General features: G+C 41.1%; 1 protein-coding gene across 6 annotated transcripts in view; it reads left to right on the top strand.

Annotated features, from left to right (window-relative positions):
• The window catches only part of Ophn1 (oligophrenin 1), a 323759-nt gene that overhangs the window by 76843 nt on the left and 223140 nt on the right, over nt 1-23776 (top strand). For all 6 annotated transcript variants that reach the window (XM_070040238.1, XM_070040239.1, XM_070040237.1 and 3 more), the window contains one exon: nt 5476-5571. In XM_070040238.1, the coding sequence (XP_069896339.1) occupies nt 5476-5571 (96 nt within the window). The remainder of the gene's footprint in view (nt 1-5475; nt 5572-23776) is intronic.

The raw sequence follows: 23776 nt of genomic DNA, 5'->3' as shown, positions 1-23776 counted from the left end.
GAATGGTTAGGAAAGTGTCCAACTTCACATTTTGGCATGTAGACATTCAGTTTACACAGCAGCAGTAGTTCCAAAAAAAGAGCTTTCTGTAGGGAAGAGTCTTAGTAGCCTTATTGAAAATCAATTGACCTAGGAGTCATTTCTGTTCTTTGTCCTGTTCTTTTGCTCTTTTATGTCCTGAATGCAGGTGCCATGTTTGTTTCATTATAATACCTTTGTTTTAAGTTTTCAAATCAGGAAGTGTGATACTTCCAACTTTGTTTCTATTTTAAGATTGTTTTGTCTATTCGGGGTCCCTTGAGATTACATCTGAATTTTAGGATAGACTTTTCTATGTGTAGGAAAAAAAAACATGTAGGATAACCATGGATTTGCATTGAGTCTGTAGATTTCTTACTTTGGAGACAAGATCTTCCTATGTTTCTTAGGCTGGCCTTCCTCAGACTTACTGTGTAGCCCAACCTGATCTTGAATTTTTAAATCTTCCTGTCACAGCCTGCTGGGTACTGAGATTACAGGAATGTTCTGTAGATTACATTTATCTGGATAATATTATGTTTTTATCTTAATGATATGATGTCTCCAATGTATAACCATTGAAATCCTTATATTTATTTATGTCTTTTTTACAGATTTCATCAGTGTTCTGTTTTTCAGTTTGTAAGTCTTCCTCCTTTGTTCACTTTATGCCAGATGATATATTTACAGTTATAAATGGAGTTATTCTCTCAATTTTCTTTTCAAATTATTCATTGTTAATGCATGCCAGTTTTTGTGTTTGTGTTTTGAGTATTTGCTAAATTTATTAGCTTTAATAGTTTTGTGAATCTTTAGGATTTTGTATGCAAGTTCATAGTGTCTGCAAACATAATTTTACTTCTTCCTTTCCAACTTGAATTTCTTGTCTTATTGCCTTGGTTAGAACTTATGTTGAACAGAGGTGATGTGAACAGAGTAAAACTCCTACTTTATTCTTCATGTTAAGGGGAATTCTTTCCGACTTGGATCACTGAGTATGACGTCAGCTATATGATTTTTTTTTCATACTAAGCCTTTGTCATGTTGGGAATGCTGTCTTCTGTTTCTTTTTTTATTAAGAGGTTTTTTCCTTTTTTTCCTTTTTCTTTCTTTCTTTTTTTAATAGGTTGTGGGGCTTGAACTCTGGGCTTGGGCGCTATCCCTCAGCTCTTCAGCTCAAGGCGAGTGCTCTACTACTTGAGCCACAGCGCCAGTTCTGGTTTTCTGGTGGTTTATTGGAGATAAGAGTCTCAAGGTCTTTTCTACCCAGGCTGGCTTTGAACTGTGATCCTCAGATCTCAGCTTCCTGAGTAGCTAGGATTATAGGTGTGAGCCACCAGCGCCCAGCTTTCCTTTCTTTTTAAAAAATATGTGTGCTGGTACTGAGGCTTGAATTCAGGGCTCCATGCCTTTCTAAGCTTTTTCTTTCATGGCTGTCACTACCACTTGAGCCTTGCCTTATCTAGCTTTTTGCTGGTTAATTAGAGCAAAGTCTCACATATTTGTCTTCCTAGGCAGACTTCGAACTGAGATCCTCTAGGTCTCAGCTGAGATCCTCAACTTGTGGGTAGGGATGGGAGCCCCCTTGAGCTTCTTTTTATTCAAGGCTAGTGCTCTACCATTTGAGCCACAGTGTCTTTTCTGAGTAGTTTATTAGAAATAAAGATCTCACAGACTTTCCTGCCCAGGCTGGCCTTGAACCCTGATCCTCAGATCTCAGCCTCCTGAATAGTTAGGGTAATAGGTGTGAGCCACCAGTGATTTTAATGTTTTAAATTTAACATTTTTCATGTCTTAACACATTGTCCTGGAAAATGCTTCCTTACTGACTGTTTGGTTATTCTCTCTAGTGTTGTTTTTATTATTGCAGAAATAGATATTTTTCCCTTCAGCTTTAGCCATACTTATTTGTATAATTTTCTTTTTGGCAGTACTAGGGTGTGAACTCAAGTTTTTATACTTAGTAAGCCATTGCTATTACCCAAGCCATTCTTTTTTTGGTCGGGGGGTCTGGTCGTGGGGCCTGCACCCTGGACCTGGGCGCTGTCCCTCAGCACTTCAGCTCAAGGCTAACGCTCTGCCACTTGAGCCACAGCACCAATTCCAGCTTTTTTCTTTTTGCTTATGTGGTGCTGAGGAATCAAACCCAGGGCCTCAGGTATGCAAGGCAAACGCTCTACCACTGAGCCACCTTCCCAGACCCTACCCAAGCCATTCTGTGAGCCTTTTATGCTCACTTTTGCCTAGACCAGCCTGGACCCCAATCTTGTTTCTGCTTTTCATCCCATGACTAGTATGACAGCCTTTTCTGTTGACATGGGGTCTTTTTAACCTTTTGTCCAAGTTGGCTTGAAATGGTGATCCTCCTTTTCTTTTCCCCCTCGGTATCTGGGATTAAAGGTGTGAGCTACTGCACTTGTCATAAAATTATTTTTAAAACACTATGTGAAATCATCTTATTTTGATCTCCCCATAATCCTTTGAGGTAGAGGATATGATCCTCAATTTACAATTGTGGCCAAAGACAAATTTCAGTAGCTGGTAAACAATTGATATTTTTTTCCCTTTTTCTAATGAAGGCTGGAAGAAGATAGTTTATGTAAATCCACAAAGCTGACTTGCTCCCAAAGCCAAGACTAGCACTCTAGACATAGTGATCTGCCTTGGTTATACACACAACCAGTTCCATTTAAACTAAAATAGTCATAAATAACTAACAAAGTCATCAATTCCATTTCGCCTAATACTAGGATTCATAGAAACAAATCTGTTCATAAGCATAAAGAGCCATATCTTTTTCTTCCTTGCCAGAAAGCAATCAAAACCATGAAGTCTGGTGATCCCTAGGTATTTGCATTGTGTAACAGGCTTCAGATGAGTTGCTTTGGTTAGATTGTGAGTCATATAGAAACCTAAATACTTCAGCTTCCTCCCTCCCAATTAAAAACTTCATATAAACGAAGGGATTGTGTTTAACATGGGGACACATACATTATCATACATGTAGATAACATTCCATTCATGGCTTGCTATTACTTTTCTTCTCTTTAATTGGAAACAAATTAGGAGTTAAATTCTCTTGTTTCCTTTGTAAGTCTGTGTTTATGTTTTGTACTGGTACTGGGACTCAGGGCCTAGGTGCTGTCCCTTGGCTTTTTTCCTCAAGGATGGTACTCTGCTACTTGAACCACATCTCTACTTCTGGATCTTTTAATTATGTATATTTTTGTCTTTCCCTTTTTGGTACTAGGGAATGATCCCCGGAGGTTGCACTTGCTAGGAAGTGCTTTACCATTGAGCTACACCCAGCCCTACTTTTAGCTTTTTGTTGGTTCATTGGAGATGAGAGTCTCTGAGATTTTCCTGCCTAGGCTGGCTTTGAACCATAAACCTCATATATCTCAGCCTCCTGAGTACCTAGGATTACAGGCATGAGCTACCAGTCCTGTGTAGTAATGAATATTTTTATTTTCATTATTTTCATCTTTGTGAACATAACAAAGATGGGGATTCAGGGCTACCCTGGTTTTCTGCTACCTGCGGATGCTTGGTTTGTGATCTTTTCCTGATGAAATATAGACAGATTGGAAGGATGGCTTCTCCTGTGCTGTGCATTTAGCCCACATGTGTAGGACTGTAAGGTATGATTGTAGAGCATAGTAATTGTCAAACATGTTGCTCAACAGATCTACAATTCCTGAACTCTGTAAAACTTTATTATGATGGTATTATGTTTGTATTATTACCAGTCCTTTCAGCGATGTATTCAAAGAGTCAAGACTGGAAATTCTCATAACAAGACTGTTGAAAATGGAACCTAGACAAAATGGTCTCAAGAGTCTTGGCCTGTCATCTGTCCCAACCAAATGCCTGGCCGTGTGTTATGTGCTATGCTGGAGAGCAGTATTTGGCCAGCCTTGTTACCTCTGCTGAGGCTCAGCTAGCCTTCTTCTGCCAGAGGAGGTCGACAGTGAAACCAGGGAACCAAAGAAGGAGGACAGAGAAATTAAAAGGGATTAGTAAGCTTGAGTTTCCTAAATGGTCCAAGGGCTAGCTGAATTCCTGGGAACGTGTGGATCCTCTTAGTATTGTATTTTTAGAAGTTTCTACCTTAGCAGGTCTGGAGAAAGAGAGAGAGAGGCTGGGGAAGGGGGAGAGGGAGAGGGAGAGACAGAATATGTGTGTGTGTGTGTGCGCGCGCGCGTGTCTACACGATGTACTGTTGCTAGCCAAAGAACCACTCTGAGAGTAGACAGGAACAAGAGTTTACTTGGGCCTCTTCTTCACAGTAATATTTTAAAATGTTCATTAATGGTAAGTTTTCTCTAAATTTATTTTAATTTATTGTTTTGATGCTGGGGTTTGGACTTAGCCTTCTGCTTGCTAGGCAAATATTATACCATTCAGCCACTTGGTGCAGCCTCTTTGCTTTTACTTCTATTTTTTTAGATAGGGTCTTATGATTTTGTTTGGTCCAGCCTTGGACCAAGATCTTCCTGCTTCCACCTGTAGAGTACAGTGCATCACAGACATGCATCTGTACACCTGACTTGACTATTGAGATAAGGTATTGCAGACTTTTTGCCTGGGCTAGGTATCAAACTGTGATTCTCCTATGTCTGCTCCCTGAATATTTGGTATTATAAGTATGTACCCCCATATCTAGCCCTGTATGTGATTTAATTTTATACCTACAGAGAGCTTTTACAATGAAAGTTCAGAGTTATTTACAAAGAAAAGCATTTATCTGACTAGGTGCCCCTGATTCATTTCCATTCATTACTGCTTTAGGCTAGGGACCATGGTAAACACTGAAGAAACTAAATCAGTTCTCTGCCAGACTTTGACCCAAATATAGGCTACCATGTGGTTAGTGTGTAATGTTTCCAGGTGCTACCCAGGTGGTTATGGGAAGGGCCTTTGAATGAATACAAGGAAATAGATTCTACCATTGGGTAAAGGACAGGGAGGAAAGGGACTGAGGATTAAAAAGTGTCCTGTCACTTTAAGAAGGATGTCACTAAACCAATCTCACTTGCTTTGTGTTTCCTTATGTATTTTGTACTGGTACTGGGGCTTGAACTCAACCCATGGGTGTTGATCCTTTGCTATTTCACTAAAGGCTGGCACTTTACCACATGAGCCATAGCTCCACTCCTTACTTTTGCTGGTTTAATTGGAGATAAGAGTCTCATGGACTTTACTGCCCTGGCTGGCTCTGAATTGTGATCCTCAGATCTCAGCTTCTGAGTCTGTAGGATTACAGGCATGCCTCCAACACTTCTTTAACTAGTATTTGTAGTTTCTTGGGCTTTCTTCATGTAAATTCATGAAAAACAAATTGCCACCCACTGTGAGCACTCAGCCCTTCCAGATCCTCCTGTCTGCCCTTAGAGACATAAAATCCATGTAGAACCTGTGTTGACTTTCTATGGCCCCTGTCCTTTCCCTTTGCAGATTACTCCTCTGCTGTTCAAAAGTTTTCCCAGACACTGCATTCGTTCCAGTTTGACTTCATTGGGGATACTCTGACTGATGATGAGATTAATATTGGTAAGTGGACATGCATCTCCTGATAAAGACCTGACACTATGCAGCTCCCTGGATATGTGCCTCCCTCTTGTTCCAGTACCTGCATAGGTAGGAAGGATTGGGGCTGCTGCCCTTGTTATCTTCCTATACAACTGATTAAGTTCTCCTAAGGACCACTGAGGCCTCTGCTGCAGTCAATCAGCAGGGGGACTTTGCTTTAAATCAGCAAATATATGAACATTTGTATTTTCCTAAAAGATACAGTGATATGTGTGTGTGTGTATGTGTGTGTGTGTGTGTGTGTGTGTGTGTGTGTGTGTGTGTGTGTGTGTGTGTGTGTGTGTGTGTTCATGCAAGTAATGGGGCTTGAACTCAGGGCCTCATATTCTCTGCTTGGTCTTTTTTCAAGGCTGGTGCTCTACCATTTGAACCAGAGCTCCACTTCTGATTTTTATGTAGATTTTTTTGCTGGTCTGGGGCATGAACTCAGGGTCTGGGCACTGTCCCTGAGTCTCTTTGTGCTAAAGGCTAGCACGCTACCACTTAAGCCATAGTTCCACTTCCTCTACTTCTGATGTTTTTGCTGGCTAATTGGACATTAGATCGCATAGACTTTCCTGCCTGGGCTGGCTTTGAGCCATGATCCTCAGATCCCAGCCTCCTGGGTAGGTGGGATTATAGGCGTGAATCATACCAGCACTTGGCCTGGTTATTTATTTATTTATTTATTTATTTATTTATTTATTTATTTGTTGTCAGTCATGGGGCTTGAACTCTGGGCCTGGGTGCTGTCCCTCAGCTCTTCAGCTCAAGGCTAGCATTCTACCACTTGAGCTACAGCACCACTTCTGGTTTTCTGGTGGTTTATTGGAGATAAGAGTTTCATGGCCTTTCCTGCCTGGCCTGGCTTTGAACCACCATCCTCAGATCTCAGCCTCCTGAGAAGCTACGATTACAGGCATGAGCCACCCATGCCCAGCTTGGTGATTTATTTTAAGGAATATATTCCTCCAGAAAGATGAAAAGTAGCATTTATGAAAATACAACTTTTCAGGCAACAGGTAGTTTGACATTGCTCCGAGAACTGTATTTGGCATATTGACTCCAAGGTGGTTTTGGATACCATACATTCCCCCTTTGAAATTTAGTCTCATCTTCTGTAAAATTGGGCTAATATTGTTATGAAGGAGAGTGAACACTGGAAGTCACAGGTCCTAAGTGTTTTCATTATTAGGTAGGAAAGTTAATACACAAGTCAGTAAACTATAATCATTGGGACAAATGCAGCTTGCCACCTGTTTTTCTAAAGTTTATTGAACACATAGCCACACTTAAGTGTTTCAACTGTTGTCTATGGGATGAGGGTGGGGGTATCATGTATTACAATGGCAGTGGTAATAACAGCACCTGGCTACCATCAAAATCTAAAATATTTTCCTTCTGATTGGGTAAGATGATGTTTGAACCACAGAAACAACATTGTGAGTGACCTAATGTTGTTGGAGAAAGTCACACAAATATATATATATATATATATATATATATATATATATATATATATATATATGTACAGGTATGTATATGTGTGTGTGTGTGTGTGTGTATGTATATGTATATATATATATCTTTTTTTTTTTTTTTGCTGGTCCTGGGGCCTGAACTCAGGACCTGGGCACTGTCCCTGAGTCTCTCTGTGCTCAAGGCTAGCACTCTACCACTTGAGCCACTTCCTGCTTTTTCTGGGTAGTTTATTGGAGATAAGAGTCTTATGGACTTTCCTGTCTGGGATGGCTTTGAACTTCAACCCTCAGATCTCAGCCTCCTGAGTAGCTAGGATTATAGACGTGAACCACTGGCACCCAGCTACAATATTTACAAGTCCCAGAACTGAAGTGTAAAACATATATCATTGTTGTTGCTGCTGCTATTATTACTAATAGAATCTCATTGTAGGTAATGTGAAAAAATATAAAAGTATTAAATTACTGTGTTAAGTCAGGCACTGGTGGCTCATGACTGTAATTCTAGCTACTCAGGAGGCAGAGATCTGAAGGTTTCACAGTCCAGGAAATGAAAAGTTGGATCCACGTACAGGAAAGATAGATGATACCAGGATGTCCAATGTGCTGTTGTTGTGCCAGAATATTCTCTTATCATAAGTAATTTCTTTTGTTGCTTTTTTCTTGTGCCATTCCTGGGGCTTGAACTCAGGACCTGGGCTGGGACCTTGAGCTTCTTTTGCTCAAGGCTAGTGCTCTACCACTTGAGCCGCAGTACCACTTCTGGCTTTTTTAGTAGTTTATTGGAGATAAAAGTCTCACACATTTGCCTGCCTGAACTGTGACTCTCAGATCTCTGCCTCCTGAGTAGGATTACAGCAGGCATGAGCTACCAGTGCCGGACTTAACATAAGTAATTTTACACTTTTATTCTATGTAATTTACTTCATACTATATATATATATATATATATATATATATATATATATATATATATATATGTTATCTAACAATTTATCCTAAGTTCTTTCCCAATTTGTTTAAAATTCTTTATAAATTTCATGTAGGTGGTGGTGGCACCTAGCAGTACTTGGCATACAGTAGGTGCTCGATATATGTTTACTCAATGAATGACTCATAGATATATCTACATTTCATTATTGTAGGAACTTTATCTTACATTAAGCTGTTTAGGGGAATCTAGCTTATTTCTAACTTTTACTATTATAAGTAGTATTGTAATGATTACTTTTCAAAGAGATTGGTAAGTTGGGATTAAACATAGTTGTTTAAATAGTGAAGTGGATACCTGTATTTGGGCTACTTAATATTTTTTTGGGGAGTCTGGTCATGGGGCCTGAATTCTGGGCCTGGGCGCTGTCCCTCAGCTCTTCAGCTCAAGGCTAGTGTTCTACCACTTGAGCCACAGCGCCACTTCCGGCTTTTTTTCTTTTTGCTTATGTGGTGCTGAGGAATTGAACCCAGGGCCTCAGGCATGCAAGACAAGTGCTCTACCACTGCGCCACCTTCTCAGCCCCTGGGCTACTTAATATTTTGTGTGTGTGCTGGTACATGAACTTAGGATCTCACACTGTCACTTGGAATTTTTTTCTCAAGGTTGATGCTCTACCACTTGAACCAAAGTTCTACTTCCAGATTTTTGCTGATTAATTAGAGATGAGTGTCTTGGATTGTCCCTGGGTTGGCTTTGAACTGGGATCCTAGGTCTTAGTCACTGGTATTTGACTTGTATGTGGGTTATTTCATGGTGATTCTACTTTATTATTTTCCATCAGATCTATCCTGGCCCAAGGACAGAACTTTTTAAAAAATCAACACTATAGGCTCAGAACTCAGGCGTTCAAAGTAGTTCTATGTAGGTTACTAGTTGGGTAAATTTGGCAAGTGACTTCAATTTTCTGAGTATGATTTTTTTCTTGTGTATAATATCAGTGCCCAAGTAAATATTTACTATTTCTATGTTATTTTCTTATCTATCTATATCTTTCTATCTCTATCACCTTTCTTTTTCCCTGCCTCCCTCCCTGCCTCCCTGCCTCCCTCCCTGCCTCCCTGCCTCCCTCCCTGCCTCCCTCCCTCCCTCCCTCCTTCCCTCCTTCCCTCCTTCCCTCCCTCCCTCCCTCCCTCCCTCCCTCCCTCCCTCCCTCCCTTCCTCCCTTCCTCCCTTCCTTCCTTCCTTCCTTCCTTCCTTCCTTCCTTCCTTCCTTCCTTCCTTCCTTCCTTCCTTCCTTCCTGTATGTGCCAGTAGTAGGGCTTGAACTCAGGGTCGGGGGTCTGTGTCTTAGCTCTTTTGCTCAAGGCTGGTGCTCTACCACTTGAGGAACATCTCCACTTTACCTTTTTATTTTGGTAGTTAATTGGAGATAAGAGTGTCATGGACTTTCCTGCCTGGAGTGGCTTTAAATCTCAGTCCTCAGATCTCAGCCTCCTGAGTAGCTAGGATTACAGGCATTAGCCACTGGCACTGGGTCCTTCGTTGTTGTTGATGATTTTTGCTTTTCCTTTTTTTTGTGGTGTTGGTGATTGGAAACCAGAGCATTGAACATTCTTGTCAAATTCTCTGCCTCTGAGGCAACTCCCAGGCCTGTGCATTTCTCTTAATGTAGCAGTTCTTCTGCCTGTGAATGTCAGCCTTCAGGTGTATGTACCTTCTGCTCCATAAATTCCTACTTTCTCTGTTGAAGCATCTGATGAACATGTCCCCATTTGCCTCATCCTTCCTGTTGAACTTTTTGCTTCAAACTCACCCCCTCTGAACCTTACTGCAAATGATAGTGAAAATCAGTGAAGGAAAAAAGAAATATGTGCACTTGAACATAATGACTTATAAACCAAATGAAAATGACTCACCAGCACTGCCAGATTCCTTGGCATGCTATTGGTTGTGACATCTTTATCTGCCAACCTCAGAAACAAACAGAGGATTGTCTTCCCATTGTTCTAAGGGAACTGACTCCATGAATGATGACAGAACAGTGATGTTTTTTCCACTGTGCTTGTTCAACTGGTCATGTTCAAAGCTGGGACTAGAGGTGGCAATAAGAGGAAGAGCCAGTGCTTCAGCTGTTGAAACGGATATTCTTTGGAGGCTTTGAGAAGAAATCCTGCAGGCCTACTTGGAGGCTATGTTGGGAAAGAACCATTGTTCTGCATGTCCATTGGGCCATGCCCTCCAGGAACCAATACGACTGGCATTCCTTCACTGCATGCACCAGTGTTTTTCCAGAGACAAGGTGCATGCACAGTTAGGAAGGTACTTGGACCTGAGCTTTGAGATTTCTCATTATATGCTCACGGGTCCTTTCCCCATAATGGGCTTCTTCAAGAGTTAACTCAGGCTGGGAATGTGGCTTAGTGGTAGTGTGCTTGCCTAGCATGCATAAAGCCCTGGGTTCAATTTCTCAGTACCACATAAACAGAAAAAAAACCAGAAGGGGTGCTGTGGCTCAAGTGGTAGAGCTCTCGCCTTGAGCAAAAGGAGCTCAGGGACAGAGCCAAGGCCCTGAGTTCAAACCCCAGGACTGGCAAGAAAAAGAAAGACTTAACTCAGAAACATGAAGTCTGTTATAGGGAATTTTTCAGCAGAGATGGCTGTGATTCAGTAGCCTTTGCGAAAAGCCTGAAAGCTCAAGGCTTCTGTGAAGAGGTCCTATCCTTGGAGATCAGCTGTAGGAATTGCCCTTGACTTTTTCATGTCTAATAGGGACAGACCATGTTTCATTTCGCAGACCATGACATTTGCCACTGCCCTAGAGCAAGACATCTATACGTCAATTGGCATTTCCTGGCCTTTTCTTTCTCCCTATGGGGCTGAGTAGCCAAAGAAAACACACATGTTTATGGAGTCTTTTTACATTTTTTTATGGAATCTTTTTACATTTTTTATTGTGTTTATGGAGTCTTGTATCTGCTTCTGATTTGAGCTTCATTTGTTAGCTATGGGATCTTGGCAATGTTTTTTGGAAACATTGAGCCTTTATTTCCCTCTTCTGTCGAGTGGGGGATATAATCTGCTTCTTGGGGCCATGAAGGATGGATGAAATAATGCCTATGCATGAGTATATATAAATCAGGTAGCTCAGTGTCTGGTATGTACTTGGTGCTCAATAATTCAGTTACTATAGTTCAGTAATTTATATAAAGAGTAATAGTTGTTATATCATATATACCACATAATGCTGATCTATCCTTTAGGAAGGTGATAGATACTCACTTGTGAGAAGAGACATTCATTTGAAATTATGCTAGTCAAATTAGCTATGAAAGGAAAACACAGAATTATAAAATGTCCCCGATAGCTGGACCCTTAAAAATTGTCTACTTCTGTTTCTTTTTTTTCCTTAATGGTACTAGGGTTTGAACTCAAGGAATTATGCTTGCTAAGCAGGTACTCTGCCACTTGAGCCAAGTCTTCAGCCCCTGGTTCAGTTATTTCTAATAGAGCTTTGTATCAGAACCAACTAGACATATTGAACCAGTCTCAGGACTTGCTTAGTCCAAAAGAATTGGAACCTTAAAAGTGGAGTTGTGGAGCCCAGGGCCCTGATGGACTGGTTGTACAGTCATCATGGTGTCAGTGGGCATAATGGACCTCTATGGCACAATTCATGCTCTTTTAAACTGTGCTTTTGGGTCCTCAAACTCTCCCACAAACCCAGGTTCAAACGAAGAAGATGTTTATATTGGATTTTCAAGGAAGAATTTTCTTGAAGAATGAAACTTGCAGATTGAAAGAGGAAAAGAAGATGATACTATTAGAGTGCATACTGACTACATTCCCATAAACTAATAGGAAGATGGGAAGGAAGGAGGGAAGGGGAGAGGGGGAGGGGGAGAGAGAAAGAGAGAGAGAGAGAGAGAGAGAGAGAGAGAGAGAGAGAGAGAGAGAGAGAGAGAGAGAAAGAGAGAGAGAGAGAGAGAGAGAGGGAGAGAGAGAGAGGGGGGGGGGGAGAGAGAGAGAGAGAGGAGAGAGAGAGAGAGAGGAGAGAGAGATGAGAGAGAGAGGAAGAGAAGGAGAGAGATGAGAGAGAGAGAGAGAGACTGAGCCCAGTGTTAGGGAACTGGTTGTGGAAGGTTTGCAACATCTGGATAGTAACAGGTATATCACTGGAACAGGTGTCTCTTAAAGCTCAATTGAATGAACTCCAGGAAATGGAGTTCATTTTCTTTTTGTCTTGTTTGTTCCTTTATCTCTGTTTTGGGGTAAGGAGGGCACGGAAGTGGGGGGACAAAGAGTGAAGAAATGTGTCAGTGGTACTCACTAGACACTAATTTGAAAATGAACTATACAATTTATGGTTGGGGACTGGAAGGAAAAACTGGGGAGTGACAGAAGGGGTGACATTGTCCAAAATGAAATGTGCTCATTACCTGACTTATGTAACTACTGTGTATATCACCTTTCTAATAAAAAAAAATTTAAAAAGCTCAATTGGGTCATTCAACACATTTTTAATGATCATCCATAAACCATGTCATCAATTAGATAAATTTGAAGAAGAGCTTTAGACAAATGACTATCCCAAATAGTCCCAGCAGCTCTAAAGAAGAATGATTGCCAAATGAGCTTAAGAGAATCTGCTTCAAATCTTTAATGAAAAGCATTTATTTGTTCATTTGGAAAGAGATGGAGAGTCCACTAAGTGCCATAGACCAGGGTTTCAGAGACACAGTGCACATCTGCCTGGAAGGAACTCATGTACAGGAAGGAGGTAGCTGGGGAAATAGACAATTCCTTCCAATATCATGTGCTAAGTACTGTGGTAGAGGTAAGCATGTGGTAGTGCCTAATCCAGAGAGAGAGAGAGAGAGAGAGAGAGAGAGAGAGAGAGAGAGAGAGAGAGAGAGAGAGAGAGAGAGAGAGAGTAGAGAGAGAGAGAGAGAGAGAGAGAGAGAGAGAGAGAGAGAGAGTGTATGTGTGTGTGTGTGTGTGTGTGTGTGTGTGTGTGTGTGTGTGTGTGTGTTTTGAACAGAGGAAGCCACAAGGCTTCTCAAGAGAACTGACTTCAGAGTTCATTCCAGAGCCAGCTTGAGGCTTTCAAGTGGCCAGAGCTTAGATTTAAGGAGACCCTCACTTTGGGGTTTATGCAAGTGCAGGTTGACACCGAGAATGACTAGGCTTCCTTAATTGTTATGGCCGAGAATCCTTGCTTGCCTAAGGCTTCTGGTATGAGTTGAATTTCTGAAGAAAGACTGAAGTGTTGGGAAAGACACAGAAAAAGTACTGAGTGAGAACATCTTTCTTGCAGCTATAAGTAACTGAATGGGACTGGAGAGAGGGAAGAGGACTGAGTTCAGACCAGGCAGGTGTGTAGAGGCTCCATTGCCAGAGCTGATGAAAATCCACAGAGTCAACAGGCTGTCCAGCTGTCAACTCATATTTTGTCTCCTGCAGTTAGTAATCAACTGGGGCCAGTGGTGACCAGCAAAAGACAGTCTATTTTAAAGCAATATCTCCAAATGAACTACAGTGATTGTGGCCATGCAAAAATTGGTTCTAGTGTAGCCAGATTATCTGATTCTTCACTAGAATGATATATCCAGAAGCATCATGCCTCTTTAAAAATATTAGGAATCAAGCCAAATTTTAAAATACCGTTTCTGGTGACTCATGCCTGTAATCCTAGTTAGGAAGCTAAGATTTGAAGCGAACCCCGACAGAAAAGTCTGTGAGATGCTACCTCCAGCCAACCAGCAAAAAAGCTGAACTGGAGGTGTGTTTCAAGTAGTAAGAGTTGGGTTTAATGGCACAGTTGGAACTGTGGTTTTCATTGCTACAACTCAGCTGTGAATTCACCACTTATTTTCTCAGTAATGATTTTGCTTTCAACCAGGTGCCAATGGCAGTAATCCTAGCTTCTAGGGAGGCTGAGATCTGAGGATCCTGGGCAGAATAGACAAGTCTGGGAGACTTTTTTTGGTTGTTATTAACAACATTTTGTTAATCCAAGGTAAATAAAAGTAATCCAAGGTAAACAAAAGAATCATCTGGAAAAACAGAAAGTCAATTGAGGTTATCAATAGCTCAGCTTGTCCAAGTGAAAGAAAAATTACTTCAAAGCAGTGGTATTGAGGAGAAGTGTGAACTATTAGACCTAGAGTAGAATCTGTGTTAGTAATTGAAACAATAAAAGGGAAAGTTAAAGACATTGATCAACATACCAGCTTAACTTTTCATTTGGAGATGTGACAGGTGAGAATATATGGTGTTACTGAGAGTATGGCCACTGGTATCACTAATTTTAATTTAGGATGGTGACGTAAAGGTAATCCTGAAAATAATGACTTGTTTAAATACATCTCTCAAGGAAACTCAAAGTCAAAGATAATCCGAATGCTTCAAAGTCTTGTGAATAAAAAGGAAGATACCAGAACCAGACACCATGTAGAATGAAGGAATCAATCAGCATCTTTGTGGAGAGCACTTAAAAAAATGAATAGTCCTGTGAATGTAGCTTAGTGGTAGAGTGCTTGCCTAGCATGCATGAAGCCCTGGGTTCGATTCCTTAGTACCACATAAACAGAAAAAAACGGTGGTGGGCTCTAGTAGTAGAGTGCACCCTGAGTTGAAGCCCCAGGGCTGGCAAAAAAAGAATATTCACAAATTAATTAATTCATTATTTTCTAGGATTCAAAGTATAAAAACATAAGCTGTGACTTCAATTTTCCTTATGCATAAACAATTACGTTTCCAAATAAATTAACCCTAGTTATTATAACTTGAGAAAATATCCTTTAGAATCTGTTTTTGTTTACATATGATAATTCTCATTACTACATTCTTGCATATAATTTTCCTTATTCATTTTTCTTTTTTCTTTTTAAATTTATCTATTCATTATTTTCTTTAAGCAGTTGTACAAAGGTGTTGCCATCTAATGAAGCAATTTATTAATATAATGCATCTTGGTCAATGTCACCCCTTTCAACTTTCTCACTCATTCCCACCCTACTGACCCCTTCCCCCATTCTTCTTAATTTTGTAGGCTATACATTGAATTGTTGACTGCATTCATACCCCTTCCCTTCATTCATCTACATCTCTTCCCTTAACCTCATACATCCTTTTTAAGTACCCATTTCCTAGTGTTATTTTTTTCAACTTTGACTTTGCCTTTCTAAGGAATTATACTATTTGAGCTTTTCCTTGAACGTATGTATTTCAGTTAATACATTTTTATAACTTGCATACCACCCATGTTTGTAACACTAGCTACTCAGGAAGTTGAGATCTGAGGATTGCAGTTTGAAGCCAGACTGGGCAGAAAAGTCTGTGAGTTTCTCATCTCCAATTAACCATTAAAAAGGTGGAAGAGGAGATGTAACTCAAGTGGTAGGGTGCTAGCCTTGAGGGAAAAAAAAGCTGAGGAACAGTGCCTAGTCTCTGAGTTCAAGTCCTATGACTGGAATAAAAAAAGAGAGAATCTTGGTCGGATGGGCTTCCACTTTGTGTATTGGCTTGCTTCATCTTCCCCAGAAGGTGGAACTCACTGGCTATTATCCATCTTTGCTTCAAAGCAGTATATCTAAATCTCAACAGTCATCGTATTTCCATTGTACTCTTCATATTTGAAGAAATTTCTTTGAGGACTGAGCAGATGAAGGTCAAAACTTGCTTTGAGAAAGTATCAACCACCGGCGCCCAGTGGCTCACAACTGTAATCCTAGCTCAGGAGACTGAGATCTGAAAATCACTGCTGGAAGGTAGCCAGAGCAGGAAAGTCTGTGAAATTCTTATCTCTAATCACAGAAAACCATAAGTGGCACTGGGGCTCAAAGGGGTAAAGCGCTAGCCTTGAGTGAAAAGAGCTCAGGGACAGTGCCCAGAGTTCAAGCCCGGGACCATTAAAAAAAAAGTATCAACAGTGCTGGAGGTGTGGCTCAGTACCAGAGTACCTGCCTAACAAACATGAAAGCCTGAGTTCAATCCCCAGTACCAACAAGGAAGGAGAGGGAGGAGGAAGAAAAGGAGGGGGGAAGAGTATGGGGAAAGGTAGAGAGAGGTGGAGGAGGAAAAAGATTAATCAAAAACAAAACAAATACCATCAGCCACACTGGACTGCTTTCTGAGAGCAGAGGGCTCAGATAAAGTTAATTTGGGTGTGGTCCTGGGGCTTGAACTCTGGTTCTGGGCCATTTTCCTCTAGGCTGGCATTCTACCATTTGAGCCACACCTCCCATTCCATTTTTTTTTTTGGGTCCGGTTGTGGGGCCTGAACTCTGGGCCTGGGCGCTGTCCCTCAGCGCTTCAGCTCAAGGCTAGTGCTCTACCACTTGAGCCACAGCGCCACTTCCAGCTTTTTTCGTTTTGCTCATGTGGTGCTGAGGAATCGAACCCAGGGCCTCAGGCATGCAAGGCAAGCACTTTACCACTGAGCCACCTTCCCAGCCCTCCATTTTTTTTTTTGAATGGAGATAAGAGTCTCCTAGACTTTCCTGCCTGGTTTCAAACTGGGGATCCTCAGATCTCAGCTTCCTAAATAGGATAATATAGGATAATAGGTGTGAACCACTAGTACCTTTGTGTGTGTGTGTGTGTGTGTGTGTGTGTGTGTGTGTGTGTGTGTTTGTACTGAGGTTTGAACTAAGGATCTCAAGCTCTTTTTGCTTGGATTTCTTGCTCAAGGCTGGAACTCTACCATTTGAGCCACTCCTCCACTTCCAATAAAGTTTAACTTTGTTATTCTCTCTCTCCACCCAACTTTCATTTAACATGAATATTTTTTATTGTTAAACAACATCTTGACTAGTATGAAATAGAATCTATGAAATAATCTTCCAGAAACTTTGGTTGAAGAAGAATCCTGTAAAACCAGTCGAATGATAGATGACAAAGTTTAGCTGTTTTAGTCATGGAGATCATGCTTCTTCAAAGAACGATGACAAAAATGAAAAAGACAAATACTAACAGAAAAGGCTGTATTAAAGAGCCACCAGTGGGGAGATGGACTTTGGGTTATGCAGCAGCACATAGGGAGTGTCTTAAAGCCCTTGAGCAGAGCTGTGTTCTTGGTGACACTGTCCAGTCTTGACTATTTGTCACATAAGGGCATGTTGGAATTGTACGTTTTGTCAGACTTCTTTAGTATTCTCAATAGCTTTTCTGTGGAAATTATTAGCTTAATGCATGGCTTGAGATTGGGTTGTTGTTCTCAGGGCTTCTTTATACTTTGAGGAACTGAGCCGTGTAGGGATATAAATGGTCTATTGTTTTATTTTATTTTCTTTTTTTTGGGTCTGTTGTGGAACTTGAACTCAGAGCCTGGGTGCTGTCTCTGAACTCTTTTGCTCAAGGCTAGTGCTGTACCACTTTGAGCCACAGCTCCACTTCCTGCTTTTTTTTGGGGGGGGGGGGTCCGGTTGTGGGGCCTGAACTCTGGGCCTGGGGGCTGTCCCTCAGCTCTTCAGCTCAAGGCTAGCACTCTACCACTTGAGCCACAGCACCACTTCTGGCTTTTTTCTTTTTGTTTATGTGGTGCTGAGGAATCGAACCCAGGGCCTCATGCATGCAAGGCAAGTGCTCTACCACTGAGCCACCTTCCCAGCCCCATCCACTTCCTGCTTTTTGAGTTAATTCTCCAGTTAATAATAAGAGTCTCACAGACTTTCCTGCCTGGTTTGGCTTTGAACCATGATCTTGAGATCTCAGCCCCTTGAGTAGCTAGGATTATAGGCATGAGCCACCAGCACCCAGCTTTGGTTTATTATTTTCTACTCAAATATCGTTTTCCTCTTCACAAAAATTAATCTCCCTGCTGTTTTTAGTAAAATTAAATAGGGCCAATTTTTATTACATTTGGCCTAATTCTGTACACAGTTGGTTCAAGAATGGTCATTTGTTTGACTTGTCTTTTTAAGGTTGCTTTGTTGGAAGTTCTCATAATGAGTCTCACAGGTTGGACTTAGAAGACCATGTAGAGGCTAGGAAGCCAAGCTAAGAATTTCCCACAACATCTCACCTGTAGTACCTGTAAATCCAGGTGAAATCCACTTTTCTTGAGGTTTTAATATACTAGGTTTCTGGATCTGTCAGGAAGATATACTGTCAGGAAGATATACCCAAGCACCACACTAATTTTTTTCAAAGGGTTTTATACACTCTGAATAAATCAAGTCAGCCTGAAATCTTTACAAGTGTCTGGTCACATATGATTCAGTGAATATAATTTTTAGATCTCTTTCCAGGAAGGATTTTGCTTGTGTGCCTAATATTTCTAATCATGTTCTGGTAACAAATAGGATAGTTACTTATTAAGCATTTTGAAGTAATTATGTCATGATTATATATATATATATATATATATATATATTCACTCACACACACACATATATATATATATATATATATATATATATTTAATAGGAGTTTCTAAATCTAGGAGGGGATTTGGAAGAGAGAATAAGATCCCATTTATGAACATTTAAGCTTACAAAAGCATAGTCTATTAAGTTGTTATGAGTTATTGAGAGCCTACAAAATAAGAGCAATGAGTTCCTAATATATGAAAAATGTAGAGCACTGAAAGTGCAGTAATATTCCAAATAAAGTCAACAGCCAACCTTCATTAGTTCATTCAGTCCTGATTTGCTCTTGTTCTTTAGCTAGCATAGCTATCACAGAATTCCAGCTCGTTCTTCATTAGAATTCTGGAAATTCTTAGCTTGTTGGTGTGTCCTATATTTCTTCAATGGGTGTTACCACGAGCTTGTACAAATGATATCTGTTATAGTCCTTTTCTGTGGGGTTCTAGAGAAATCTTTCTTTACTAATACTGAAGCATGTTGGTCTGTGGCTGACTAAGAATGCTTCAGAGAATGATCAGATTAAAACTTAAAAACTGGAGGGAGGGGTGGGAAATTGGCTCAGTGGTAGAGTGCTTGCCTTGCATGCAGAGGCTCTGGGTTCGATTCCTCAGCACCACATAAGCAAAAAGAAAAAAAGCCAGAAGTGGCGCTGTGCCTCAAGTGGTAGAGTGCTAGCCTTGAGCTGAAGAGCTGAGGGACAGCGCCCAGGCCCAGAGTTCAGGCCCCACAACTGGACCCCCCCCCCCAAAAAAAAGATATAAATATAGGTATAGGTTCAGTTAAAGTTCCTTTTCATTTTGTCACTTGAATTTCCACAATTTATTATTATTATGCCCCCAGGAATATAATTCTTAACCTACTTTCAAATTCTTACTCTGTTGCATTTGGCCACAAAGAATACACTGTATTTATAGAGGGGGTCTAAAGTTTTAAAAAATGTTGAGTTCTAGCCACGCGCCGGTGGCTCACGCCTGTAATCCTAGCTACTCAGGAGGCTGAGATCTGAGGATCGAGGTTCAAAGCCAGCCCAGGCAGGGCATGAGGCCCTGGGTTGGATTCCTCAGCACCACATAAGCAGAAAAAAAGCCAGAAGTGGCGCTGTGGCTCAAGTGGTAGGGCCCCAGCCTTGAGCTGAAGAGCTGAGGGACAGTGCTCAGGTCCAGAGTTCAGGCCCCACGACTGACATACACACACACACACACACACACACACACACACACACACGCCCCACAACCGACACATGCACACACACACACACACACACTCTGTATGGAGACCTGGTTCAAGTGGTACAGTGTTTGCCTATCAAGTTCAAAGCCATGACTTCAATTGCCCAAATAAAAGTTATCTCTACATGGGCAAGACTTCAAATGACTGCAGTTGACACATCACTCTTGATCATTTGTATGTGTGGAACATTGGATAACATTTGAATTCAAGAATAATACTACCACCTGGCACAGGTGGTTCATGCCTGTAATCTTAGGTACTCAGGAAACTGAGACTTCAGGATTGAGGTCTGCCAGCATAGGCAGACAAACTCAGCGTTAGCCAGTGAAAGGCTAGTAGTGAAGATGTGGCTTAATAATGGAACACCAGCCTTGAGTGAAAAAGCCAAGGAAGATCTAGAGACTCTGAATTCCAGCCCTAGTATAGAAACACTCACACACACAAAAGAATAATGTCTAATGCCACAGCTGAAAAGACATGACTATTTCACAAAAGAAAAATCAACTCAAAAATGTTTCTACAAAAATACCATGTAATGTAAAACGAGCACAATAACAACCAAAATCTCAGCCATCGTGGTTTTTTTTTTTTTTTCATTTCAAGGTGATACTTAAAATTTATGTGGAAATTCAGGAAGCCCAGACTAGTAAACACTTTTGAAAAAGAACAAAGTTGAAGGACACACACTTGCTCATTTCAAATGTCATTACAAAGATAATGTTTATCACGACTGAGGTACTGGCTTAGGGCCAGACATAGCTATCAGTGAAATAGAATTACTGGTTCAGAAATCATCCTTTAATTTATGGTCCATTGAGTTTTTACAAAGGTGCAAAGACAGTTCAATTAGGGAAAGAATTGTTAACAAATGGTGCCTGGATCACTGAATAGACACATCGAAAACAGTGAATTGGGACTTCTAACTCATATCACATACAAAAATAAACTCAGAATTAATATAGTTGCTAAGAATAAGAGCTAAAACTTTTAACTCACTTAGAAGAAAATATACAAGTATAAATCTAAAGGACTTGACTCTTAGGGTGGTTTCTTTTTTTATTTTCATTTTTGGTGCCAATACTAGAACTTGAACTCAGGATTTTATGTCCCTCACTTGGCTTTTTCCAATCAGGCCTGGTGCTCTACCACTTGAGTTATACCCTTTGGTTCAATAATTGTTTCTTAAGGGGCTGGGAAGGTGGCTCAGTGGTAGAGTGCTTGCCTTGCATGCATGAGGCCCTGGGTTCGATTCCTCAGCACCACATAAACAGAAAAAGCTGGAAGTGGTGCTGTGGCTCAAGTGGTAGAGCACTAGCCTTGAGCTGAAGAGCTGAGGGACAGTGCCCAGGCCCAGGTTTCAGGCACCATGACTGGGAAAAAATTTGTTTCTTATGTAAGAAACCAAAAATACACTCCATAAGAGTGAAAATGGTGTACTTTGGACTCAACAAAATTATAAGCCTTTATTCTTTATTTTTTAAATTGATTTTTTGTGTGTTTTGAGTCAGGGCCTTGCTTTGTATTCCAGGCTGACGAATTCACTTTGTATCCTCTGGTAACTCATAATCTTCCTGCCTCTGCCTCCCAAGTGATGGAATCACCATGTCTGGCATTAGATTTATTTCTAACAATTGCATAAAAATGTAAATATTTGTACATACCACTATGTTGCTTATAATGTTTTGATTAAAATATGCATTGCTTGATGTTTAAATCAGGTTAAAAGCCTAAATGTGTTAATTCTGGCTTGTCTCCATGTGTGTTATCAATGGTAATCTAGAGCAGTGCTATTTCATTAATCATTAATTATTTCTCCCTAGAGAGATGTAGACTGTGTAACAGAGGCTAGAGATGAGTGTGCACAGCAAAACTCTGGATTTGAATATTAGCTTTGTCATCCACTATTTGTGTGACCATCAAGTTACTTACCCCCTAAGAACACTGGGTTTCTCCCTTCTAAATTAGGAATACTGAATAACATGTAGCTATTCAGTTACCTTGGGGGGTTAAACCCTCAGACAGGATCCTGGAACATTCACAATTCAAGAAATTAATCTTTTCCTTGAAGTGTTTTAATATGATACCTATTGCATTCCTTCAGAGGCAAACTGATCTTCCCTGGGAAAATGTCAAGAGTATCAGCCATGATTTCTCTCTGACTCCTTTTCTAGCATGAAATGTATAGGGACTGGAGTTCAGTGAACATTTCCATTTTTCCTTCTCACTCTTTCTGAGAAGGGTTTTTATCTCCTATATGCTGAGCTTGACTTTTGAATAAACTCGAGTCGTGGAAGAGATGGCTTCCTTGGATATGTGCCGTAACTTAATCCTTGGGAGAAATCAAATGCCTTCCTCTCATGTCCTGTCTTGACCCTGAACCTCATTTCCTTCATGTTAGAAATGCTGCACTACCTATTTAGTTCTTCCAGGAGGAGAAATCTAGCAAAAGATTTCTTGGTTAAAGAATGTTAATTTAGCCAGTCGTTGGTGGCTCATGCCTGTAATCCTGGCTACTCAAGAGGCTGAGATTTGAGGATCATGGTTCAAAGCCAAAGTGGGTAGAAAAGTCACTGAGAGACTCTTATCTCCAATTAAGCAACAGAAAATTGGAAATGAGCTGTGGCTTAAATTGGTAGAGTGCTAGCCTTGAGCAAAAGAGCCCAGGGACCCAGCTCCTGAGTTTCAAGCCTTACAACTGACAAAAAAATAATGCTAATTTGAGCTGGGCACTGGTGGCTCACGTCTAGCTACGCAGGAAGCTGAGATCTGAGGATTGATGTTTGAAGCTAGCCTGGGCAGAAAAGTCCCTGTGGCCTCTTACCTCCAATAAACTACTCAAAAAAGCAGGAACTGATGCTGTGGCTCAAGTGGCAGAGCATTAGCCTTGATACAAAGAGACTCAGGGACAGCGTCAAGGCCCTGAGTTCAAGCCCAGGACCAGCAAAAAACATGTTAATTTGCTGGTGAAGTGTGGTAGCATACATGTTCACAGTCCCAGCACTTGGGAAACCATTACAGGAGAAGAACAAATTTGAAGCCAGCCTGGCTTACATGAAGAGAGACTCTATTTTACACCCCCCCCCCATCATCATCATCATCATCATCATCATCATCATCATCATCATCGACACTTGTTGCATTTTTATTGTTATTATAAAGGTGATGTACAGAGGGGTTACAGTTACATAAGTCAGCTAGGCTACTTTTCCTGTAATTCAGATAACATTTGAAAATTTACTTCATGCTGCTTTTTTTTTTTCTCTCCAATCCTGAGGCTTTAACTCAAGGCCGGGCACTGTCCCGGAGCTTCTTTTACTCAAGGCTCGTACTCTACTGCTTGAGCCATAGTGCCCCTTCCAGCTTCTTCTGTGTATATGCTATTGAGGAATTGAACCCAGGGCTTACTGCATGCTACGCAAGCACTCTACCACCAAGCCACATTCCCAGCCAGAACTCAGCATTTTTTTTTTTGTTGTTGGTTGTGGGGCTTGAACTCTGGGCCTAGGTGCTGTCCCTCAGCTCTTCAGCTCAAGGCTAGGGCCCTACCACTTGAGCCACAGCACCACTTCCGGTTTTCTAGGCGATAAGAGTCTCACGGACTTTCCTGCCTGGGCTGGCTTTGAACCTCGATCCTCAGATCTCAGCCTCCTGAGTAGCTAGGATTACAGGCATGAGCCACCGGCGCGTGGCTAGAACTCAGCATTTTTTAAAACTTTAGACCCCCTCTATAAATACAGTGTATTCTTTGTGGCCAAATGCCACAGAGTAAGAATTTGAAAGTAGGTTAAGAATTATATTCCTGGGGGCATAATAATAAGAAATTGTGGAAATTCATGTGACAAAATGAAAAAGAACTTTAACTGAACCTATATCTATATTTATATCTTTTTTTGCGGGGGGAGGGTCCAGTTGTGGGGCCTGAACTCTGGGCCTGGGCGCTGTCCCTCAGCTCTTCAGCTCAAGGCTAGCACTCTACCACTTGAGCCACAGCGCCACTTCCGGCATTTTTCTTTTTGCTTATGTGGTGCTGAGGAATCGAACCCAGAGCCTCATGCATGCAAGGCAAGCACTCTACCACTGAGCCACCTTCCCAGCCCTATTTATATCTTTATATATAATCTTTAAGTAGTTTTAGATTTTTTTGGGGGGGGCCGGTTGTGGGGCCTGAACTC

Source organism: Dipodomys merriami, unplaced genomic scaffold (assembly GCF_024711535.1).
Source record: "Dipodomys merriami isolate MVZ:Mamm:240054 unplaced genomic scaffold, mDipMer1.0.p SCAF_3, whole genome shotgun sequence".
In the NCBI taxonomy this organism is placed as follows: Eukaryota; Metazoa; Chordata; class Mammalia; order Rodentia; family Heteromyidae; genus Dipodomys; species Dipodomys merriami.
The sequence above is the reverse complement of the archived record's forward strand: the minus strand, read 5'-3'. Positions and strand labels throughout refer to the sequence as shown.